Genomic DNA, 25755 nt, shown 5'->3' with positions numbered 1-25755 from the left:
ATGAATCCAAAATGGACCACTTTTGGAAGGGATTCTGTCTTGAATTCAAGCAGGACTGACTCAGTTTCCTCTTTCTTTGCTCCCATGGTCATTCTTTTGGCATTCATAATTAATTCACATCTCTTTCTGAGTTCCTGAACCAGTTCACTCATATTGACTTTGAGAGGGATTCCATAGATAACCCCTTTACACCCTGCCCTCCTCCGTTCTCCCACTCTCACTACTTTGATTATTTTGATTTTGGCAATCTTGTTCATTTTCATTGCCTTTTCAACTTGAGCCTCACTGTTGCACCCTATTAGCATGTTTCCATCTTCCAGCACTCTTGCATACTTTACTTCCCCAACCTGGGCTCTGATTATTTTTGTCAGCTTCATTGGCTCTATCTTCTTTACTCCTCCTTCTCCTTCAAACCTCACCACTACATTTAATAGGTATGTTGCAAAGCCTACCTGAAGCGTCGTTGAAGATCTGCTGCTGAGGGTGTGCGCGATTTTGGCGCCGTTTAGAGGGGGCGGGTTTAAAACGCGATTTTCTCTAAGCTGTTCCAATCGAAAATGTTCAGCCTAGTTAATTATTAACGAAAAATCGCTGGAAGACCCCGTCGCAAAAGCTATTATTAGGTTTAAAGGCCTTGAATAATAGTTATAGTAGTTTAAAAATCAATCTCTAAACCCGCGACCGCCAGCAACCGCAGGGCCTCATAAAGCAAATAGCAGAAGTTAGGTTGTATATTTTTACATTAAACAGGGCTTCTAAAGATCCCTTTATACAAAGTTTAATATTGCGAGTAGCTCAATTTGGGCCCATTATATCGCGCAGTATTTTTCTCGGCATTTGGGGCACAAATCTACCGCAATGTGAACGTTCTAAACCAGCGCGTTCCACAGGGACCCACTGGAAAGCTGATTTAAATGGGCATTTATTTACAGCAATTAAACACTAAATTCCTTCCATTTGGCCTATAAATTAATGTAAATGAGATTTAAAAATCATGTTTTATTGTGAATTATTTGTGAATATTATTTGGACATTTAGGCTATTTAAAAATGTTAATCATTTATTAAGAAATGGATAGATGTTTAGATCTAGTAATTGAAGTCTGAAATTAGCTACAATTAGGTAACTAACTAATTATATGCTTTAATTTCAGGTCATCCAAGTAAGATTATTTTATATTTGTTTCAGAATGCTTCAATCTATGATAACTGAAAATTTCATTCAGTTCTCTTAATTTTTAAGAAAGTTATGGGCTTTTGACTGTTCACGATCACAGCTTTTTTGTTATGTCCATAGAAAATCAATAGGGAACAAGATGCTCATTTCCCAGTATGAAAATGGCCATAACTTTTTAAATACTTGAGATATGAAAGTGAATTAGGTGTCAAATTAAACTTATTTTTATGCTTTATCTGATGGGATAAATTACAGACTTGATTTTTAAAATCTCAAAATTTTGTAACATTGCTACATTTAACGAAATTTCCTTTTCTGGTTCCTTTTCTGGTTCCTTGTCTTCACTCTCCGATCCACCAATATTGCTTTTCCTTCTTTTACGGCTGCTCTTCCTGGGGCTACCCCGTGTTCCCACGGTTTCCCACTCCTTCTCAACATTTCCTTCATTATCCTCTCCTCTACTGGCCTCCATACCACTAGACCCACTCTCGCCTGTCATTTTGTAACAGCAGGGAATATTCTGCTCCGGCCTGCGAGTTGCGTGGGTACCGCCGCTCCTCCACCCACTCCCTCGCTCGGCGCCAGAGTTTGCCCTCGACTCAAACTCGCAGCATGGTCGACTCGTGGTCCTAGGAGGTCTTATGAGGTCACTGGAACTCTCCTTCATGCTCGAGGGAAGTTCCTGAATACTCGCGGCCTCAGCTAGGTCACGGAAATCTTTTCAGCATGTTGAAAATTACCTCGCGGATTAGGTCGCCGCAGTGGGACAGCCCCTTTAGGTTGGGACAATTAGTGTGGGTGCTTTATACCCTATTGCAGAATCGAGGATGTTTTGCATTCACTGTGGTTTTGTGGGTTAGAAATGACTGATGAGGCTATTGTAGGAACTTCAGACTGGTGCCTGGAAAGGCTGGTGAGTATGTAGTGTGAGGAGAAGTATGTCCTGCTGCCATTTATGCTGAACATAAGAAAATGGGAACAGGCCACTACGCCCCTCAAGCCTGCACTGCTATTCATTATTCTTGTAGATGATCTCTGCTGGCTTCAACTCATTTGAGTTTTGCATGAACTTTTGCAAGAAATGATTCAGAAAGGTGGCCAATGTAAATTTGTTGGTTAAATATGAGGGGAAACAAGTGGAGATTTAATGCAAATAGAGGGATGAGAAGTAGCTCATGTAATGTTTGGATGATTAAAGTTAAGACAAAAGAGCTTGTATTAAAGCATAATGAGCAGATCTCTTTGGAGGTAGACAAAAATGCTGGAGAAACTCAGCAGGTGAGGTGTGGAGCGAAGGAAGCAGGGTCTCGACCCGAAACATCACCTATTCCTTTGCTCCATAGATGCTGCCTCACCCGCTGAGTTTCTCCAGCATTTTTGTCTACCCTTAATTTTTCCAGCATCTGCAGTTCTTTGTTAAACAAATCTCTTTGGAGTAGCACTTGATCGAAGCGATAACAGCCAGACAACAGGATTTTAACATTTTGGTTATGCTAAAAATACCTAAAGACATTATCAAAGGGAAAGAGGGTGGCATGGTGGTGCAGCAGTAGAGTTGCTGCCTTATAGTGCCAGAGACCCGGGTTTGATTCTAAGTACGGGTGCTATCTGTACGGAGTTTGTATGTTCTATCTATGACCGTGTGGGTTTTGCCTGGGTGCTTCGGTTTCCTCCCACACTCCAAAGACGTACAGCTTCAGTAAAAGATTGTGAGTGTGTACAGTGGTTATTGTATGGGGTGATCGCTGGTTGGCGCCGACTAGGTGGGCTAAGGGGCCTGTTTCCGCACCGTGTCTCTAAAGTAAATAGAAAAGTGCATTAACATGAGTCCTAATAAGGATCCACCAATGTAGAAACAAGGAACTACAGGTGCTGGTTTACAAAAAAAAGATGCAAGGCATTGGAGTAACTCAGTGGGTCAGGCGGCATCCCTGGAGCATGTGAATAGGTGACATTCAGATCGATCAATTTTAATATAACTGATTTTATTCCCTTGGAATTTCAGTCTTCAACCCATCCATAAACAATTTAATTTCATAGGTAGTGTATTGTACCTCCAGTTTGCCAAATATTGGCATACGCATATCCGAGTGTGTCTTTCTTGGTTCAACTGTTACAAAATGTTTAAAAATATTTAGTTTCTATGTGATCAAATTGCAACACCTTCTGTCTGAGACATAGAGTGATTGAGACACAAATTAAGATATCCATGGGATTGAATCTCTTCTCCACCTACACCCCCATATAAATATAGTCATTTTGATAATATTTGTAATGATTGATTAATTTATACATGTTAAGGATAAAAATGCATACCCTATGTTTTTTTCTTCCCAGTTCTTGATTTTGAGCATGTGTACCTGGAAAACATACCAAGTGCTTTAATGTATGAACGTAGCTATATGCACAGAGATGTTATAACGCATATAGTGTGCACCCGGTAAGTACTGCTTTTATTTTATTTCAAATAGAAAATTAAAACTGATATCTATGCAAGGTTGAAATGATTTGATGTACAATGTTATACAACATTTCTTGCTATGGAATTGTATGCATTTTGATATTTTGTTCGATCTACAAATATTCTGTGGCTAGTGTTGATATTTGTATTTGGATGAGAATTGAATGCTGTATCTTAGAAAGATAGATTATACTGAGAAATGGGTTTGTATAGAACATAAAACAGTATAGCACAAGAACAGGCCCTTTGGTCAACAATGTCTTGCCAAACAGCAAGACAAATTAATGTTTCTGGATGTTTCAAAGCAAAGACTATAGTCCATGTTGAATTGTGATTGGCAAGGTGGGACTGAGGAATGCTAACTGAAGAATATTGAAGAATGCTTTTTCATTTCACTGCACATCTCATATGTGTATGTGACGAATAAACTTGACTTGACTAACTTGAGTAGTTCCGACGCACAGATACATGGGTGCACAATCTTGTCGTAACCAACACGTTTTGTGAGAGAGAAAAGATGTTACAGCCTTCAATCCAGGCACATCCAGTTGTATTTTGCCAATGTCCATGTGAGTGATTGCAGAGAAGTCTGTATCACCCATGCTATAACTCATGACTATTGAACTGACAACTGTTTAATCCACTTTGTTCTCACCATTTGCTGATCCCAAAACAACCTGATGACTTCCAACCACCAGAACTCGCAGTATGTACAGCACATTCTCCTGCTGTCTCTTTTGAAATCATATTTCTAGTGGTGCTGGCTCAAAGGGCTGAATGGCCTCTCCTGCACCTATTTTCTATATACATCTTCTTTGACTTTTCCTTTTTGGACCGTCTTCTAGACTCGAGTCCTCTATAACTTTTGCTGTCTTTCCTTGTACTCTGCTTTCTGTACTAAGAAACAGCAGAAGCTGATTCATTGCAAATGTAGTGTTCTTGGCTGGAAAATTCCATCACACCTCAACCTCAGCAAACCCACAATGTAAACAAAAGGATCAGTGGAAGAGAGAGTGCAAGAGTTCGAGCAATTCGCTGATAACAGGCATGCATTGATTCTTCAGCTCCATCAAGATGAAAGAAGAAAAAGATAATAAGAGAATACGAGGGGGTGGGTTTCTTAAATGTGTATATTTTAATGTTAGGAGCATTGTAAGAAAGGTGGATGAGCTTAGAGCGTGGATTGACACCTGGAAGTATGATGTTGTGGCAATCAGTGAAACATGGTTGCAGGAGGGCTGTGTTTGGAAACTAAATATTCCAGGATTTCGTTGCTTCAGGTGTGATAGAATTGGAGGGGCAAGAGGTGGAGGTGTTGCATTGCTTGTCAGGGAAGATATTACAGCAGTGCTTTGGCAGGATAGATTAGAGGGCTCGTCTAGGGAGGCTATTTGGGTGGAACTGAGAAATGGGAAAGGTGTAGCAACACTTATAGGGGTGTATTATAGACCGCCAAATGGGGAACGAGAATTGGAAGAGCAAATATGTAAGGAGATCGCAGATATTAGTAGTAAGCACAAGGTAGTGATTGTGGGAGATTTCCACACATAGACTGGGAAACACATTCTGTAAATGGGCTGGATGGTTTGGAGTTTGTAAAATGTGTGCAGGATAGTTTTTTGCAGCAATACATAGAGGTGCCTACTAGAGAAGGTGCAGTGCTGGACCTCCTGTTAGGAAATGAGACAGGTCAGGTGGCGGAGGTATGTGTTGGGGAACACTTTGTGTCCAGTGATCACAATACCATTAGTTTCATTATAATTATGGAGAGGGTCAGAACTGGACCTAGGGTTGAGATTTTTGATTGGAGAAAGGCTAACTTTGAGTAGATGCGAAAGGATTTAAAAGGAGTGAATTGGGACATTTTGATTGATGGGAAGGATGTGGAGGAGAAATGGAGGACATTTAAAGATGACATTTTAAGAGCACAGAATCTTTATGTCCCTGTTCGGTTGAAAGGAAATAGTAAAAATTGGAAAGAGCCATGGTTTTCTAGGGAAATTGGCCACTTGGTTCGGAAAAAGAGAGAGATCTACAATAATTATAGGCAGCATGGAGTAAATGAGATGCTTGAGGAGTATAAAGAATATAAAACGAATCTTAAGAAAGAAATTAGAAAAGCTAAAAGAAGATATGAGGTTGCTTTGGCAAGTAAGGTGAAAGTAAATCCAAAGGGTTTCTACAGCTATATTAATAGCAAATGGATAACGAGGGATAAAATTGGTCCATTAGAGAGTCAGAGTGGACAGCTATCTGCAGAGCCAAAAGAGATGGGGGAGATATTGAACAATTTCTTCGGTATTCACCAAGGAGAAGGATATTGAATTATGTGAGGTAAGGGAAACAAGTAGAGTAGCTATGGAAACTATGAGATTCAAAAAAGAGGAAGTACTGACACTTTTGGAAAAATATAAAAATGGATAAGTCTCCAGGTCCTGACAGGATATTCCCTAGGACATTGAGGGAAGTTAGTGTAGAAATAGCAGGGGCTACGACAGAAATATTTCAATTGTCATTAGGAACGGGAATAGTGCCGGAGGATTGGCGTACTGCGCATGTTGTTCCATTGTTTAAAAAAGGTTCTAAGAGTAAACATAGCAATTATAGACCTGTTAGTTTGATATCAGTGGTGGGCAAATTAATAGAAAGGATAATTAGAGATAATATATATAAGCATCTGGATAAACAGGGTCTGATTAGGAACAGTCAACATGAATTTGTGCCTGGAAGGTCATGTTTGACTAATCGTCTTGAATTTTTTGAAGAGGTTACTCGGGAAATTGATGAGGGTAAAGCAGTGGATGTTATCTATATGGACTTCAGTAAGGCCTTTGACAAGGTTCCTCATGGAAGGTTGGTTAAGAAGGTTCAATTGTTGGGTATTAATGGTGGAGTAGCAAGATGGATTCAACAGTGGCTGAATGGGAGATGCCAGAGAGTAATGGTGGATGGCTGTTTGTCAGATTGGAGGGCGGTGACTAGGGGGGTGCCACAGGGATCTGTGTTGGGTCCACTGTTGTTTGTCATGTACATCTGGATGATGGTAAATTGGATTAGAAAGTATGCAGACAGTACTAAGATAGGTGGTGTTGTGGATAATGAAGTCGATTTTCAAAGTCTACAGAGAGATTTAGGCCATTTGGAAGAGTTGGCTGAAAGATGGCAGATGGAGTTTAATGCTGATAAGTGTGAGGTGCTACATCTTGGCAGGACAAATCAAAATAGGACGTACATGGTAAATGGTAGTGAGTTGAGGAATGCAGTTGAACAGAGGGATCTAGGAATAACTGCACAGTTCCCTGAAGGTGGAATCTCATGTAGATAGGGTGGTAAAGAAAGCTTTTGGTGTGCTGGCCTTTATAAATCAGAGCATTGAGTATAGAAGTTGGGATGTAATGTTAAAATTGTACAAGGCATTGGTGAGGCCAATTCTGGAGTATGGTGTACAATTTTGGTTGCCTAATTATAGGAAGGATGTCAACAAAATAGAGAGCGTACAGAGGAGATTTACTAGAATGTTGACCGGGTTTCAGCAACTAAGTTACAGAGAAAGGTTGAACAAGTTACGGCTTTATTCTTTGGAGCGCAGAAGGTTAAGGGGGGACTTGATAGAGGTCTTTAAAATGATGAGAGGGATAGGCAGAGTTTACGTGGATAAGCTTTTCCCATTGAGAGTAGGGAAGATTCAAACAAGAGGACATGACCTGAGAATTAAGGGACAGAAGTTTAGGGGTAACATGAAGGGGAACTTCTTTACTCAGAGAGTGGTAGCTGTGTGGAATGAGCTTCCAGTGGAAGTGGTGGAGGCAGGTTCGATTTTATCATTTAAAAATATATTGGATAGGTATATGGACGGGAAAGGAATGGAGGGTTATGGTCTGAGTGCAGGTAGATGGGACTAGGGGCAACTCGGCACGGACTAGAAGGGCCGAGTTGGCCTGTTTCCGTGCTGTAATTGTTATATGGTTATATGGTTATAAGATCACCTGTGGCCTAAATACTATATGGAGATCAGAGGCCAGATAGGCACCAACGCCTATTTATGGAGCACTCCTGAGCCATGACTTTGTCCTTGATGTGAGTGTCCATGACTTCACAGCAAAGTAAGGAGAACGGCCTCACCACTGCTAAATGAAAAACAACAAGGCCATGGCAGTAGATGGTATTCCCTCTGCCATTCTTAAACTTTGTGGAGCGTAATCTCAGCCGCAAATTCACAAAAGGATGATGCCAAATTTCACTGCTAATTAATGGGTACATGTGACAATAAACTGACCTTGAAACCTTGAGTGGTGATGTTTTAAATGAAGCTGCTCTGAAAACAATGACTTCCCTAAAGTGTCCTCTCTCAATGACTACTGGCTGGTAGCTTTAATATCGGCCATAATTAAGTTCTTTAAATGGTTAGTAACGGCCCACATTTGTGCCAGTCTTCCGGACAATTCAGAATCCCTGCATTTCAGATGCAGGAGAAATGTGTCCACAGAGGACGTATCTCCCTTGCACTCCATTCAGCCCTGGATCACCTTGACAATAAGAACACCTATGTCCGGATGTTATTCCTGGACTACAGCTCAGCTTTCAAGACCATAATTCCAAATAAGCTCAACCCTGCATTTCTAGATCATGGCCATAGGTTCTCCATCTGCAACTGGCTTCTAAACTTGGCTGGCTGACTTCAGGTGGTCAGAGTTGGTCATACCATTTATTTCATCTTTACCCTCAACACCTGTGCTGCTTAGAGATGTGTGCACAGTCCTTTGCTCTACTCTCTGTGCACCTATGGCTCTATACACCCGTGTGACCATGTACCAACTCCTTATTTATGTTTGCTGATGATACTAACCTGTTGTTAACCGGATCTACCTCAAAGATGAGGCAAAGTACAGGAAAGAGAATGAGAACCTTGCGTCATGATGTCAGGACAATAACCCAGCCCTTAACATCAGTAAAATAGAATAATTGGTTGTTGGCCTCGGTAAGTTAGGGGGTGAACACAACTTGAACTTGTTGCTCAAGTTCAGATGTTCTCACCACGGGCATTAGAGTCTTGCAGTTGATGAAAGGTTGTTGAACTGACATGCTCACTCTGGACAAAACTGTGGGGCCTTGGTTGCAGTGATACAATTGAAATTGTTATTATGACTAAAAGCACGAGACCGTATTTGTTAAATTTACTGCTTTCAACTTTTAATCGAATTGCTGAAACCTTTCTCCTTCCACAATACATTCAATGATTCAATTCAATGGTTAAATGATACTTTATCGTCACATGTACCTAGGTACAATGAAATGCTTTACTTTGCATACAACCCAGTAAAATCGTACAGCAGACCTCACATAGGCAGTAGTCAAGAGTTACCATGTTTCTGGTGCCGACAAAGTTACGAGCAAATAAAGCAATTTCTCCAGTGTTCATGTGTAGGAAGGAACTGCAGATGCTCGTTTAAACCAAAGATAGACATAAAAAGCTGGTATAATTGGGAGTTAGATGTGGCCCTTGTGGCTAAGGGGATCAGAGGGTATGGAGAGAAGGCAGGTACGGGATACTGAGTTGGATGATCAGCCATGATCATATTGAATGGCGGTGCAGGCTCGAAGGGCCGAATGGCCTACTCCTGCACCTAATTTCTATGTTTCTATGTTTCTAACTCAGTGGGTCAGGCAGTATCTCTGGAGAAACGGAATAGACGACATTTCGTGTCGAGACCCTTCTTCGGACTCTTCCGAAAAATACTCCAGCTTTTTGTGTTTATCTCCAGTGTTCAGGCTCGCTGACTAATACTGGTCTATTTGTCAATATGCAGGACGGATTTCCTCATAACTGCCAGCCAGGATGGTCATATCAAGTTCTGGAAGAAGACGGATGATGAAGGGATAGAGTTTGTTAAACATTTTCGCAGTAATTTAGGTAAAATGTTCTGGTATTCTAAGTTTTGTATACTTCACAATATAAAATTATATTTGTTTAAACGTATTCTAATACTTCAAATAGAGAACTGATTAGAGAAAAATACATCATGTGATTGTCATTTTGATACTGAGACTTAAAGGACACTATGGTAAAGGTGCAGGTACAATGCAAGAACTGCACTGCCCAATATGAAAGCTTTGTCACGACTAATGGGCCTTAGGTGATTTTTGAGGCGACTGTCAAGTTAGCGGCAGTTGCCTGAAAAACCCGCAACGGGAACGGCGACTCAGCGGACATTAACATTACCGGTCAGTTATCCTTGGTTCTGAAAACTAGTGCTTATGGGTTTTTTTTTCTCCCAATGATCCAATGAAATTCACCGGTCAGCACTGGCTATAACCTATGAGAACCTTCGACCTCCTGGCAACCCACTAGGACTTGGCGACCCGCCTACGGCACGAGAATTCTCGCTACACTCCACGGCGGCTTCATTCTGGTCACCGCTAATATTTCAACGTTGAAACATTTGTGGCGACCATAATGAGGCCGCGACTAGTTCCCAGAACAGGGGAATTCCTCACGACCATGAAGGTGACTACCCGGCAACCACCCGCGAACATGTCGCGCCCATTTGGCGACTGCAGAGTCTCCTGCAGTCGCCTAAAAAGTCACCTAAGTAGGACAGGCCCATTAAGCTTCAGATACCCTTCAATGTGCAGTGCATATTTTAAGTAGATCTTGCGGTGCTCTTTTTTTCCGTGATGTTGAGATAAAAAATGCATGTTATGCCTTTGGCCATAAAGTAAATTTATTGCCTTTGACTTAATGGGAGCTTTATGTCACAAATATAGATGGTCGCTGACATAATTGAAATGATTGAACCATAGCACTTAAAACCTACTTAGAACCATATCGCTTAAAACTAGTAGACAAAAATGCTGGAGAAACTCAGTGGGTGAGGCAGCATCTATGGAGCGAAGGAAACAGGCAACTTTTCGGGTCGAGACCCTTCTTCCTTCGCTCCATAGATGCTGCCTAACCCTGCTGAGTTTCACCAGCATTTTTGTCTACCTTGGATTTTCCAGCATCTGCAGTTCCTTCTTAAATTTAAAAGTTAGTGATCAGACACCATTGTCTCTTAAGAACACAGCCGCTACTTTAACTACAGGTTAAATGAGCGTGTGATCGGTTATATTGATACTTTCAATGATACTCTGTTAAACAATGTAGCATACAGCTTTTAATACTTTTACCAATAACAAAAATAAACTTTGTGCTATTGAAAAGTTCGTTATTTTTTAAAATCATGCAGGGAAAAATAATTGTTATTGCTAGTCTAAAACACCCTTTTCCCCCATCGACACAATTGTCTTTATAACAGAATTTTGCATTACACAGGGTTTCTTAGGAACACAACTATTGTGTTATAACAGAACTACATGCATATATTAATGAGTTAAGTAGAAACAAGAAATGCACAGCAGCTACATTTGTGGGTGATCCACAATGAATTGGAAGGCAAGCTGCGAGAATATAAACAGTTTACAAAGATATGTTAATATGGAGTGAGCAACAATGTCCCCTCTCACCAATTTCTACAGATGGACCATGGAAAGTTTATTATCAGGTTTGGGAAAAGCTCCATCCAAGACCGCATGAAATTGCCTCCCTTCTGTTGACTCCATTTATACCACACGCTGCCTCGGCAAGGGCAGCAGCATAATCAGGGACGAGTCGCACCCTGGCCATTCCCTCTTCTCCCCTCTCCCATCAGGAAAAAGGTATAGAAGTGTGAAAACACCCACCTCCAGATTTAGGGACAGCTGTTATCCAGCAACTGAATCATCCTATCACAACCAGAGAGCAGTCCTTAAATACTATCTACCTCATTGGTGACCTTCGGACTGTCCTTGATCGGACTTTGCTGGCTTTACCTTGGACTAAACGTTATTTCCTTATCATGTATCAGTACACTATAAATGGCTCGATTGTAATCGTGTATTGTCTTACCACTGACTGGATAGCATGCAACAAAAACTTTTCACTCTACCTCGGTACACGTGACAATAAACTAAACTAGTGTGAACGGGTGATCGGTGGTCAGCGTGGACTCTGTAGGCCAAAGGTCCTATTTGGATGCTGCATCTCGGAACTAAATTAAGGCCACGAGTCTTCGGGACTCTTTTCCTGGACATTGGAAACAGGAGTTTTGCATTTTAAAGGCAGAGGCAAATAGTTTCTAGACAAACAAGGTGGTGAAGGTTATGGGGGTGGTGGGTATATGAATTTGAGGTTACAATTGAATCAGCATTGATCTGATTTAATGATAATACAGACTCGAGGGCTCAAGTGACCTACTCCTGTTTCCAATTAATTTATCTGTATGTAACATTTTATCAAATAATCAGTTGTAAACACATGACAAACATGAAATTTGGTAATCTAGGCTCGCTTGTGTTTCATCTTATTTTTAAATGCAGGAGTTATTGAATCAGTTGGAGTCAGTTCAGAAGGAGCTCTATTCTGTTCTGCTGGTGATGATCAAGCAATGAAGATTTTTGATGTGGTCAACTTTGATATGATTAACATGCTGAAATTAGGGTAAGGAGACTAAAAGCACAGACCACTTGTCTGGAATGAGCCAAATGGTTTCTTTCGGCATCATAAATGTTATATAATTCTTGAGTTCTATTTTCCTGTTGAAAATGGTATTTGCCGTTGTTTAGTATTGTATTTATAGTCTTTAATTTGAGATTTTCATAAGCTCAACATTGTTCGTGCTTCACAATAGAATTTTTTTAAAAGTCAGGAACAGAATAAAAATTGTTATACCCATTTTTCTTTGCAGAAGAGGAATTAAATTTAACTGTTGATTCATGAGATTAATTGGGGTGGTTGAGAACACTTCAAAACATTATACCTTATTACCATCGGGCAAAGTCCATAAGACAAAGGAACAGAATTAGGCTATTCGGCCCATCGATTCTGCTCTGATTCTGCATTGTCACCATGAGAACTGGGGATCATGACAGAAGCCTCCTCGTGGCGATCCCTGGAAGCGACGACGCGATGCACTCTGTGACACGTCGTGCCACCATTCTGTCAACATGTTGGACGACGTCAGAAGCCAACATCGTCTGACACACGATCGAACGAACCATGAGAACTGCCTTCAAAGATCAAATTTATTTCTCACGTGCACCATAAGGTGCAGTGAAATGTAATTTGCCATGCAACGTTACAATTAAAAAAGGAGACAATACACAACATAATTCAACATGATCCCTATGTTGGGGGATTCCAGAACCAGGGGCCACAGTTTAAGAATAAGGGGTAAGCCATTTAGAACGGAGACGAGGAAACGCTTTTTCTCACAGAGAGTTGTGAGTCTGTGGAATTCTTTGCCTCAGAGGGCGGTGGAGGCCGGTTCTCTGGATACTTTCAAGAGAGAGCTAGATGGGGCTCTTGAAGATAGCGGAGTCAGGGGATATGGGGAGAAGGCAGGAATGGGGTACTGATTGGGGATGATCAGCCATGATCACATTAAATGGCGGTGCTGGCTCGAAGGGCTGAGTGGCCTACTCCTGCACCTATAGTATATCGTCCATAACACAGACATCTACCATAGCATTCTTCACTGTGGTGGAAGGCAATACAGTTCAGACAGTCCTCCTCCTCCTCCGTTGTTCACCCGGGGCCCTGTCCCTCCGTATTCACCGCCACGGACGGCCCGATGTTCAAGCCCTCTGGCCAGGATGGTCGGAATGCCGACGTCGGGACAGGTCAAGCACACCCCGCGGCCCGGAGCTCTCAATCAGCCACCTCGGCCTGCATGCAAAAATACAATTTAAAATTCTTGCTCAAAATCTCTTTTTCTACCTCTGCTATTTGTTTCTCTTTACCATGTCTACTATCAGCATTTTTCTCAGGTTATATCCAAAACTTCTACCTCCCAACAAAACCACAACTGAACACTGCTTTTAGTCCCCATAGATGCTCCAAAGTTGACTTCTTCCTTCCTGAAGTATGAATGCATCTCATCTATTTTCTGCACCTCTGCACTCATCCAACATCTCCTGGACTAAGAAGTATCGATATCATGAAAATAAAAAAATGTCAAATGCTGGAAATGTGAAGTACAACAGGATTTCTTGGAAATACTCAGCACATCAGGTAGCATGTGAGAACAGAGGCAGTGTTAATGTTTCAGGCTGAAGACCCTTCTTCAGAACTGGGAAAGAGAGAACAATTAGGTTTATAAATGGTGAGTGAGGGATGGTTAGGACAAAATAAATATCTCTGGGGCAAGGTCTAGGTTTCCAAGCTTTTACTGAGCTTTTCCCCCTCATAGTCTTTCTGTCCACAGCCTCACTTGCCAGGCTCCCTCCTCATTTTCTCCCTCTTGGTTCTTGGGAGGGGAGTGGGGGAAATACAACACCTCGATTGAAACTTGACCCATGCGTGCTCAAAGTGAAAAGAACATTTGGGATGGATTTAGGTTCACGCATCAAGGCCCTTCGAAAGCCCTGAGAAAACAGAGGCATGTGCATATTCCCTCCCAAAGTTCCTACTTGCCCATCCTATCAAGCAACTGCTGACCTATTTGTGATAGTCTGTCGGTATCCTAGTGGCCACCTCCGACTGGAGTGGAAGTAGGTCACCTCAATCCCAAGGGACTGCCAAAGAAGAAAATGACAACATTGCTATTCTTGATTTAATTTATACTTAGGAACTGTGCAAGAAGCTAAATTCACAAAGCTCCAAGGAAGCCAAAGGAACACACCTCAGCCTTAGATTCTGAGCTTTGCAGATGCCTGACATTGAATCCAATATTTCAGGCGATAGCCACTATTTTTGTGATGTAGGGCAGTTATTGATAGAAATAACTGCAGTTGTACATGACTCCTCCAGATCTCTCTTCATTTTTCACCATAATCCCTTTTGCACTTAATCATTCGCCATCTATCCCAATCACAAACCTTCCCTTTTCTTTTTACCCCTCTTTTCATCGCCATTCTACTTACTGAAAATATGCTATTACAAAAAGCATTTCCATTTGATTTGAATATTCACACCTTTTCTATTTTCCCAGATGCTGTCTGATCTGTTATGGATTTAGTTTAGTCTAGACTAAATGGGGACCCGTTGGGTCCCAGCTTCACACGGGAGGGCTGGTCCCCCAACACAAATTTCCACCTCTCCACTAATTCCAATATTGCTGGCCTGTGGAGGGGGGGGGGAGGCTTTCTGGAGCGCTAGCATAGGTGTTGTGGGCCGAAGGGGCTGGTTTCCAGAGGGCTAGTATGGACATTGTGGGCATACACACACACACACACACACATACACACACACAGATACACACGCACAAACACATCCACACACACTGACACACACCATATATATGGCAGTACACTTTCTTGAATACTCACATGGCTGAGTGTGGCCTCTCCACTTTGGCGCTTCCGCAGTCAGCGGCACTTCCGCAGTCAGTGAGACCTCTGCACATACCGGAAATTACGCAATCAGCGCGACCTCTGCACTCACCGGAAATTACGCAATCAGCGCGACCTATCCACTAAGCGGAAGTCACGAAATGAGCGGGACTTTTGAACCAAACACAGTCAGACCTAATAAAGCATTTATTCCCTCTAAACACAGTCGGACCTAATAAAGCATTGAAGTTTCAAGCACAGGCAGGGCAGCAGGCCAAACAACTCATGGCATTGTCATTAAGGGCTAACAAATCGTTTATTGCAAGTACATTGCAGACTCACAGTTCAGTTGATTCACAGCTTAGGATGAGCTGTGGCCTCTCCTTCGTGATCTTGCAGAGTGACTGAGTCACGTTAAAGCATCCGGGGTTTTATAATCCTGCCACCCACCCCCCCCGGAAGAAGCATTACCTTCATCGCGGTGATTGACAGGCAAGAGGATCTCAAGGTTTTTTAAACACTCATAACTTTTTTTTTGTCATCGATGGGAAAAATCCTCGGGGCCTGCTCAGCGGAGGAGGACTGTGAGTAAGATGGCCAAATATCATAGCGATATATGGCAGCGTTTTTTCTAAAATCAATATACAGTGCAGATATGAAGTGGTCAAGATGACACTTTTAATTATATAGATTTCCAGCATCTACAGTACATTCTCCTTGAGATGCATATCCTCCCATATCGCCGTGAGGGAGGGGGATGAACAATGAACAATGGAGGACCTGGTGTGGAGAACAAAGGGGGAGTCGGCGGGGGTACTTTGTAACTTTGTCAACGCTGTTTATGTGGTGACTATTTGCATACCATGGGTATTCAAGCAAAGAATTACATTGCCTTGTCACATGTGACAATAAAGTATTCCATTCCATTATCTTCCTTTGTCAGCCGGTTCTTATTAACATGCTGGGGAGTTAATATTTGTTCTTGTTCTTTAAGCAACATGAAATGGAGTAACCTTTGATTACACTTCGTCATTAAATATAAAAGCTAATAATTATTATGTGCATTAGACTTGTGAAGCATAAATATTAACATGAAAAATTGATAATTTCTTCTCAAATTTATTTTGGAAATCTCTTTTTGATGCTAGGTATTTTATTTTAATTATTTCCATTCTTTGGTGCATTTTTGAAATAATGCAAGTTTTCTTTCTTAATTTGGTTCTCTAAAAGTTTAGATATTGGAGTACAACATTTTAATACCCTACAATCAATAAATGGAATAGAATCCACTGTGTATTTGAAACTAGTGTCTCAATGTTCTTTTTGTAGGTACCATCCTGGTATGTGTGGGTGGATTTACTCGCCAGGAGATGCAATATCCGCTGTTGCCTGTTCAGAGAAAGTTTCGGGGAAGATCTTTGTTTACGATGCCAGAGGGGACAACCAGCCACTCCACGTATTTGAAAAACTGCACAGTTGCTCCCTCAGTGAGATCTGTTTAAATTCTGTCTATAAAGTCATTGTATCGACTGACAAATCAGGAATGTTGGAATATTGGACTGGGCCACCCACCGACTACAAATTCCCCAAAAACATAGAGTGGGAATACAAAACTGATACAGACCTGTATGAATTTGCAAAATGTAAATCGTACCCAATAGGCATCGCGTTTTCCTCTGATGGAAAAAAAATGGCTACCGTTGGATCTGACCGTAAAGTACGTATTTTCAGGTTTTTGACTGGAAAGCTCATGAGAGTATTTGACGAATCCCTAACGGTAAGTGAACAATTAAAAAAATTCAACAATTTTCTGTTAAATCCCTATTTTGACACATGCCAGTAATATCTTAGTGAACTTTTGCCATTTAGTGCGATTGCATTGTATTGTGGCCATGTATAATCTGACCCGTAGCTGCATTCATTCTAATGTTAAGAACACAAAATTTAGCCCAGGTGTTGGTCATCCGGTCCTTTGAGCCTGATCTGCCAATCATCAAGATCAGGATCGATCATTTTAACTTTGCGTCATTCTCCAGGTCTATCCCATGGCACCCTTAACATCCAGAAATCTACCAATCTCTTCTGAATGAACTTGATGACTGAGCCTTTACAATCATCTGAAGGAGTGCATTCCAAAGATTTATCACCGAGTGAAGATATGTTTCCCCTTTTATATTGAGACATTGATCCCTAGTTTGAGACTCCTCAGCCAGGAGTAACATCTTTCCTGCATCCACTCTGCTGAGCCCTGCAAGAATGTTATGTTTTGATGAGAATCACCTCTCATTTTTCAAAATTCTGGTGCATGTAGGCCAAATCAAATCAACTTGTCTCCATGCAGCAAATCCATCATCTCAGGAACCAGAATAGTGAATCCTTACTGCACTCCCACGATGCAAGTAATGTTTCTTTGGTTAAGGACAGCAAAGCTATGTATAATTTTGGAGATGCACTTCTTCCCAATTATTGCAGTAAGACCTCCTTGGTCGCCTAATTTGAGGAAGGACATTCTTGCTGTTGAGGGAGTGCAGCGTAGGTCACCAGATTAATTCCTGGGATGATGGAATGACATATGATGAAAGAATGGATCGACTGGGCTTATATTCACTGGAATTCAGAAGGATCTTATAGAAACATGTAAGATTCTTAAGGGATTGGAGAGGGAAAATATTCCGACATTGGGGGAGTCCAGAACCACGGGTCACAGTATAAGAATCGGGTAGGCCATTTAGGACTGAGATGTGGAAAAACATTTTTATGAATCTTTGGAATTCTCTGCCAGAAGGCAGTGGAGGCCAATTCACTGGATGTTTTCTAGAGTTAGATATAGCTTTTGGGGCTAACGGAATCAAGGGATATGGGGAGAAAGCAGGAACAGGGTACTGATTTTAAATGATCAGCCATGATCATATTGAATGGCAGTGCTGGCTTGAAGGGCCGAATGGTCTACTCCTGCACCTACTTTCTATGTTTGCTTCTATACACAAATCTTCTTGTAATAAAAGCCAGTTAACTATTTGGCTTTTTATTTGCTTGTTCCACGGGCAGCATGGTGGCACAGCGGTAGAGTTGCTGTCGTACAGCGCTTACAATGGCATAGATCCGGGTTCAATCCCAACTACGGGTGCTTTTTGTACGGAGCTTCTACGTTTTCCCCGTGACCATGCGAGGTTTCACTGAGATCTTCTCTTTCTTCTCACATGCCAAACGCGTACAGGTTTGTCGGTTAATTGGCTTAGTATAAATGTAAATTGTCCCTAGTGTGTATAGGATAGTGTTAATATGCAGGGATTTCTGGTCGATGCAGACTTGGTGGGCCAAAGGGCATGTTTCCGCACTGTATCTCTAAACTAAACTAAACGTGCATGTTAACCTTCTGTCACTTGTGTACAAGGGCACCTTCAAACATCATCATTCACCAATCTCAATTTTTTTTTGAATACTCGTGATTTTCACTTTTGTGCTCCCAAGTGCATGACCTTTTTTCCACATTCCGGCGTATTCTCAATTATTCGCCTCCCTTATCTGTATTGTTTTGAAGCCGTTCATTCTTACTACTCTTTGTTTTTAACTAATACATTTTGTACAATTGGTGTCCTCTGCCAAATCGTGACATAGATCATGAATAGTTGTGAGCCAAGTGCTCAAACTCTGCTAATCAGTCTGCCAACCTGAGAACATCCTACTTATCCCCATGCCCTGCTACCTGTTTGTTCATCATTTCTGTTTGTGCCAGTCCCCGATCTGCATCCTTCCATCTTGTTGGCCAAATTCCTGTATGGGATCAATATTAAAATTCATGTTATTATTAATAGTTACTTACTCTGGGCCTGTAATGAACTGGTTGGATGAGTAGGACAGTTTTCATTAAAACTTGTTCAACTATAGACATTTGAGTGGGAAAAAAACTGCAGATGCTGGTTTAAATCGAAGGTAGATACAATATGCTGAAGTAACTCAGCGGGACAGGCAGCATCTCTGGAGAGAAGGAATGGGTGACGTTTCGGGTCAAGACGCTTCTTCAGTCTGAAGAAGTGTCTCGACCTGAAATGTCAACCATTACTTCTCTCCAGAGATGCTGCCTGTCCCGCTGAGTTACTCCTGCATTTGGTATCTACCTATAAATATTTGAGGTTAGTGGAGCCCTTCAGCCTGTTCCATGTACTCAGTGATCAGATTAAAGATCCTCTATCTTAAAACACTTTCTCCTTCCTACTTTGAAAGTCTTTTTTCAGACCTATAATCTCTCCTTCATTCACTGCCTTCAGTCTTGTTCCCATGCATTATTGTAAACAAAACATCATTGTATTTATTTCTATATTCAGTGTTTGTAACCTTTTGATAACTTTAGACTTTAGAGATACGGCTTGGAAACGGGTCCTTGGTCCATCAACGCCAGCCAGTGATCACCCCGCACGCCAACACTATCCTACACACTGGGGACAATTTAACTATTTTACCAAAGCCAATCAACCTATTCAAACCTGTACTTTTTTGGATTGTAGAAGGAAGCTGGTGCACCTGCAGAAAACACACAGGGAGAACGTGCAAACTCCATACATACATCACCCGTGGTCAGTATCGGATCCGGGTCTCTGGCGCTGTAAAGCAGCAACTCTACTGCTGTGCCACTATGCTGCCACCGATAAATGGAGCAAATTATTTGCTTTTTTCAATTACTTCCAGCTCCCTTTCTCAGCTTTAATGTTCTCCTTTTAATCACTGCATGTAATGCGTGGATGTAACTGCAGCAGAGATAGAAATGCCTGGTTGTCAAGCACCATAAAGGTAGTGTTAGGTAGGCAGCATCTTTAGTACAATTATGCTTGTGATGAAACAGTCTGTATGTGCGGTTCTACTTTGAACCATTGTGGAAGCTGCAGCATATTAGAGCTCTGCCCACTGTAGAATGCCCTGCACTGACACTTGCTGAATGAAAATATTGATATGTCATGTTCATGAAGTCTTGCAACTTCTTCCCATCTCCTGAAAGTTTTTGTAACACTATTCAGTGCATTCATATGTAGTTCATGTTGAGATTCTGAAATAATCTTCATTTACAGTTATTCTGTGATATAATTCAGTGAGATGTGAATTGAACTATTATTTGATGTTTTTAAGATGTTTACAGAATTGCAGCAGATGAGACAACAGCTTCCCGACATGGAGTTTGGCCGACGTATGGCTGTCGAAAGAGAACTGGAGAAAGTTGATGGAATGAGGCTAGCCAACATTGTTTTTGATGAGACTGGACACTTTGTACTATATGGCACAATGCTGGGAATTAAAGTAATAAATATAGAAACAAACAGGTATTTATGAAAATAAAATGATGCATAAAATCATAATAAAGTAAGAGAATCGCCAGACTAGCTGTGAAATTGAATACACAAAATGGAATGGATTAATTTTGATATTGCAGTTATTTCTCCTTTTATTCGTATATGGTTTAAAGCAATCTGCTTGTTTTTGCATGTCACCTTTAGCTGGAGATCTGTAGACACAAATAAAAAAGATGGCTTGCCAGTAATATGAGATGTAACTGAACCATCCATTTGGGCTTCCCATGAGAAACATGAGTTTCTTGATTATTTATGTATTTGAATAGGGATTTGGTAAGGGCGAAAGGACTTGGTTTGGAGTTAATTATGGTAGAATGGAGTAGGGAAGTAAGTCAAATGGCAAGCATCAAATAATGAAAATATGGGAAATGGTCTGTAGAATTTTGGATGTGTGGGATGTAATGTAGGGCAAAGCACGAGAGGATGTTCATGTGGGGAAATTTACCTTGATGGCAGGAAAGCTGTTTTGTTTTGTCATAATAGATAGGGTTACATTGAGGAGGCCGTATTTGTTTATTAAGTGCAAATAAGGAGAAAAAATGGCTATGTTTCCTCATCTAATTGCTTTGTTCTTTGGCTGAAAACATGTGCATGTCAGCTGAGGACATTAGACTTGGCTATGTTATGCTATTATAAAAGCACACAATGCGATGGGAGACATCTGGCCCATTGATATTGCCAGCTATTTTGAAAGACCTGTTCAATTAGTCTTACTCCCTTTTAAAATTTACTATCAGAATTGTATCAACCTGAGAGTGGATTTTGGATCATGTCGAGCTAATTGCTGAAGACACATTTTGATTGACTGTGTCTTATTTTGCCCAATTATTTCATATCACTGCCCCCACAGTTCTAGAGGATGGCAATTACATTTTGACTCCAGTGAAAACAGAAGGTCCCAATGCATATTAAACTGGTGGTCAACAAGGCATATGTTCAAATAATTATCCAGAAAGTTTGGTGATGGAAGATTAAAATAAGGCAGCCATCTGTGGGAGGTTTGTATGAATGTAGATGGACTGGGGTATTTGGCCTCCTGAATCTAATCACTGTGATCATGGCTGGTTTGTGACTCAATTACATGCTGCTTAACGGAAATTTGGATTTTGTTGTTTGGAACCTTTCTGAACTACTACTTTATATCCCAAGAAACATGTGTGCTTTGGGGGGGGGTCTTATGCACATTCAAGGGAATCATCTCTGCCTTTCTGACGGGCTATGCCATGAGAACAGATTACATAAACTGCCAGTATTCTCTCGAGTTTAGAAAGATGGGCTATTGAAATCTTAAATGATTTGATTTTTCTCCATTGGGACAAATCCAGAAAACAATGCTAATAATTAAATGTGGCTCATTCAATGAAGTCAAATAATTATTTTCCATGAAAATGATAGCTTAGAGGCCCACAATATCTGTGCAGAATCTGATAGCAAATTAAACTCATCCTTTCTGTTTGCAAGTGATCCATATCCCTCCATTTTTTGCATATTCATGTGTCTGTCTAAAAGTCTCTTAAATTACTCCATTATATTTGCTTCCATCACCACCCGTGGCAATGCATTCCACATAGCCACCACTCTTGTGTTTAACAAAAACTTACTCTGCATATTTCCTTTAAACTTGCTCCCTCTCACGTTAAAGCTCTGCCCTCTAGTATTTCCATCTTGAGGAGGAAAATGATTCTGACTATCTATCCTGTCTGTGCCCCTTCATACTTTTATAAACTTCTATCAGGTCTCCACTCAGACTCCGATGCTCCAGAGAAAACAATCCAAATATGTCCAACCTCTCCAGGTCTAATCCATACAACATTCTGGTAAATCTCTTCTGCAAGAATGGCCCAAGTACTATCTAAACTGATACAAATGTATGCTAAGTGCAATAACTAACTCCATATGCAGAACTCAGCTACCTACATAATAAAGCAAAGGCAGGTAAATGAAACTGAGGTACAATTTAGCTATGATCTAATTAAATAGCACATCTGGCAAAGAACTGTATTGAATGGCTTTGTCTTCCTGAAGTATAAAAAGTCAACATGGTCAAGGAAAAAAATGTGCATCAGGGTGAAACTAAATAGAAATATTGCTGGGTAAAATTGCAAAATGAGTCATTTTAACAGATTTCTGAAAGTTAAAAGATACTTTGGATCCAGAGAGCCATGTTTGGTGATGGGTGCTGAGGAATGACTTGGGATGTAGAAGTAGAGGGCCCAGGTGCACAGCCAAATGATGTAGTTTGAATGCCTGGTTATGGAGCTGCTTGATGGAGAGGATATTGGAATTGAACTAATATAAATACTAATGGCTGCAATATGGTAAGCTTTCAGAAGAATGAAAAACATTAGATTGGTCACAAAATTCCAACAAAAATGAGCGCTCTATGTGGAATTGTCACATTTCTAGCAGAGTAACAATACAGTAGTTTGTGAACTCACCCACTTTAGGGCATGTTTGTAATACTGGGATTCCAATGTCTTTGTAGAGATATGGATTATGTATAGGTCGATGAGGTTAAATTATCTTGGTATCATGTTTGGCACAGACCTTTCGGTCCGAAGGGCCTGTTCCTGTGCTGTACTTTATCTATGTTCTATATTTATAGCATTTTGCAGCAATATGCACAATTTTTTTTTTAAATAGTTGAGCATTTTTTAATGTTTTTCCAAGATATTCACCAGCATTCAAGCTCTGGCAGCCAGTTCACCCAAGAGAAGGAGCTAACTAGCTCTCGCAGCAGTTCAGTAGGATTCATGATCAAGGCTCTGTGTTGTTCAGTACCTCTAATTGCACAGAAGCTGATTTCCATGCAGGACCAGCACCTGCTTCAAATAAGAAGCTGTTTAGCGGACAGACCTCGGTGACCTTGGGCAGTGAGCAGTTCAGTGGGATTTCTGGATCAGTGTATTCCTTTGTTCCGGTTTTCCAGTTGCAATATCTTCCTATTACATAACTTTCCCTACGACCTTTCCAAATTCTGTCAAGTAAGATGCACAAAAACAATACAGTACAATTGTAGGTCTTGGATATCATACAATGTAACTGAAGGTATTGGGATAATTGCTTCTAAGCATTTTGGTGATGTGAGTGGATTGTGAAAGTTTTTATTCTCCTAAGGTGTGTACGGATCTTGGGTAAACAAGAAAATATACGGGCGGTGCAACTGACCCTGTTCCAAGGCGCAGCTAAAACAGCTCAGGCTGTAATGACCATAGAGATGAAAGCATCTGACAACCCTGCACTGCAAAATGTTCAACATGATCCAACTGTATTCTGCACAGCATTTAAAAAGAATCGATTTTATATGGTGGGTGGAAATCTTTGTTCACAATTAATTGGTAATTTCAGTAAAACATACTAGAAATTCAAATTATTTGCTGCCAGAAATGAATGTAATAAGGTCCCTTGATGCAGAATGGATGTTTATTTTACTTTTTTATAAGTCTTAATAGTGCAAGCATTTCTTTCCTAAGTTTCTGCACGTGCCGTCAGGATAGACAAGGTAGGTACTGCCTACCGTGACTAAAATTATAAAATGGTAATTATTAAATATAAATAGTAAAGGCACTGGGAGAATTATGCCTACCTAAGAGATCTCTCTCTTAGGTAGGCATAATTCTCCGTGCCTTTCATCCGCAGTACATGTAATACACAGAAGTATGTGCAGCTCACGTGCCGTCGACGCTGCTTCAAGCCGACAGTGACAAGGGGAGCTGAAGGCAGCTGAAATTTGGCCTTTGCACCGCAGCTTACTGCGCATGCGCAGCGCAAGTTTCTTGGCGGGGTTTTCAAACATGGATTGTCATTATCTTAAGAGTATCTTAAGAAACAAAGAGAGAAGAATAGAGTTTGTTGTGCAAATAATGTGGTAAGTACATTTCTTTGAGCTATATGTTTTTAAATACCGTATTTCTCGGAAGACGCTATTTTTTACCCATAAAAAAGGCACGAAAATTTACCTTCGTCTTGGAGGCCGAAGGTTAGGTTGTTAGGCAAGAAAGATAGACTTAGCTGTCCCTCAGTACAGCAACATCAAGAACGAAGTTGCTGTACTGAGGGATAGCCAAGTCTATTCCTCATTGCTTGTAGCTGATGGGAAGCGGCTACAAGAGAGAAGCGGCTGTAAACGGACAGCGCCGCTGGGGGGGGGAGAGTTCCTTTCACAGCGTGTGGGGAGTCTGGCCAGGGGTAAAGTTGCGGGGAGGGCAGGAGCGTTGAGAACAGGCACGTGCCATCAGGGTAGGCATGGTAGGCACTGCCTACCTTGACTAAAATTATGAAATGGCTATTAACCATATAACCATATAACAATTACAGCACGGAAACAGGCCATCTCGGCCCTACAAGTCCGTGCCGAACACTTATTCTCCCCTAGTCCCATCTACCTGCACTCAGACCATAACCCTCCATTCCTTTCCCATCCATATACCTATCCAATTTATTTTTAAATGATAAAATCGAACCTGCCTCCACCACTTCCACACAGCTACCACTCTCTGAGCAAAGAAGTTCCCCCTCATGTTACCCCTAAACTTCTGTCCCTTAATTCTCAAGTCATGTCCTCTTGTTTGAATCTTCCGTACTCTCAATGGGAAAAGCTTATCCATGTCAACTCTGTCTATCCCTCTCATCATTTTAAAGACCTCTATCAAGTCCCCCCTTAACCTTCTGCGCTCCAAAGAATAAAGACCTAACTTATTCAACCTTTCTCTGTAACTTAGTTGCTGAAACCCAGGCAACATTCTAGTAAATCTCCTCTGTACTCTCTCTATTTTGTTGACATCCTTCCTATAATTGGGCGACCAAAATTGTACACCATATTCCAGAATTGGTCTCACCAATGCCTTGTACAATTTTAACATTACATCCCAACTTCTATACTTAATGCTCTGATTTATAAAAGCTAGCATACCAAAAGCTTTCTTTACCACCCTATCTACATGAGATTCCACCTTCAGGGAACTATGCAGTTATTCCTAGATCCCTCTGTTCAACTGCATTCCTCAATTCGCTACCATTTACCATGTACGTCCTATTTTGATTTGTCCTGCCAAGTTGTAGCACCTCACACTTATCAGCATTAAACTCCATCTGCCATCTTTCAGCCCATTCTTCCAAATGGCCTAAATCTCTCTGTAGACTTTGGAAAACTACTTCATTATCCACAACACCACCTATCTTAGTATCATCTGCATACTTACTAATCCAATTTACTACACCATCATCCAGATCATTGATGTACATGACAAACAACAAATTACTTTCTTTATTTTTATTTTATTTTTTTGAGCGTGGGAAATTCTATGTCCCGCCAGCCTTTTTTTTTAAATTTAGCAACTCAAAATGGGGGTGCGTCTTAAACGCAGGAGCGTCTTCATTGCCGGGAAATACGGTACTTTATTAAGAGATATGGTTTTTGAAGACAAATTA

At 41.0% G+C, this 25755-nt stretch overlaps 1 protein-coding gene across 2 annotated transcripts in view; it reads left to right on the top strand.

Annotated features, from left to right (window-relative positions):
* The window catches only part of ppwd1 (peptidylprolyl isomerase domain and WD repeat containing 1), a 35684-nt gene that overhangs the window by 5848 nt on the left and 4081 nt on the right, over window positions 1-25755 (top strand). For both annotated transcript variants that reach the window (XM_033029857.1, XM_033029865.1), the window contains exons 2-7: window positions 3514-3616; window positions 9445-9548; window positions 12032-12152; window positions 16313-16760; window positions 20105-20295; window positions 23443-23632. In XM_033029857.1, the coding sequence (XP_032885748.1) occupies window positions 3514-3616; window positions 9445-9548; window positions 12032-12152; window positions 16313-16760; window positions 20105-20295; window positions 23443-23632 (1157 nt within the window). The remainder of the gene's footprint in view (window positions 1-3513; window positions 3617-9444; window positions 9549-12031; window positions 12153-16312; window positions 16761-20104; window positions 20296-23442; window positions 23633-25755) is intronic.

Source organism: Amblyraja radiata, chromosome 1 (assembly GCF_010909765.2).
Source record: "Amblyraja radiata isolate CabotCenter1 chromosome 1, sAmbRad1.1.pri, whole genome shotgun sequence".
Classification (NCBI taxonomy): domain Eukaryota; kingdom Metazoa; phylum Chordata; class Chondrichthyes; order Rajiformes; family Rajidae; genus Amblyraja; species Amblyraja radiata.
This window is presented reverse-complemented; position numbering and strand designations above follow the sequence as displayed.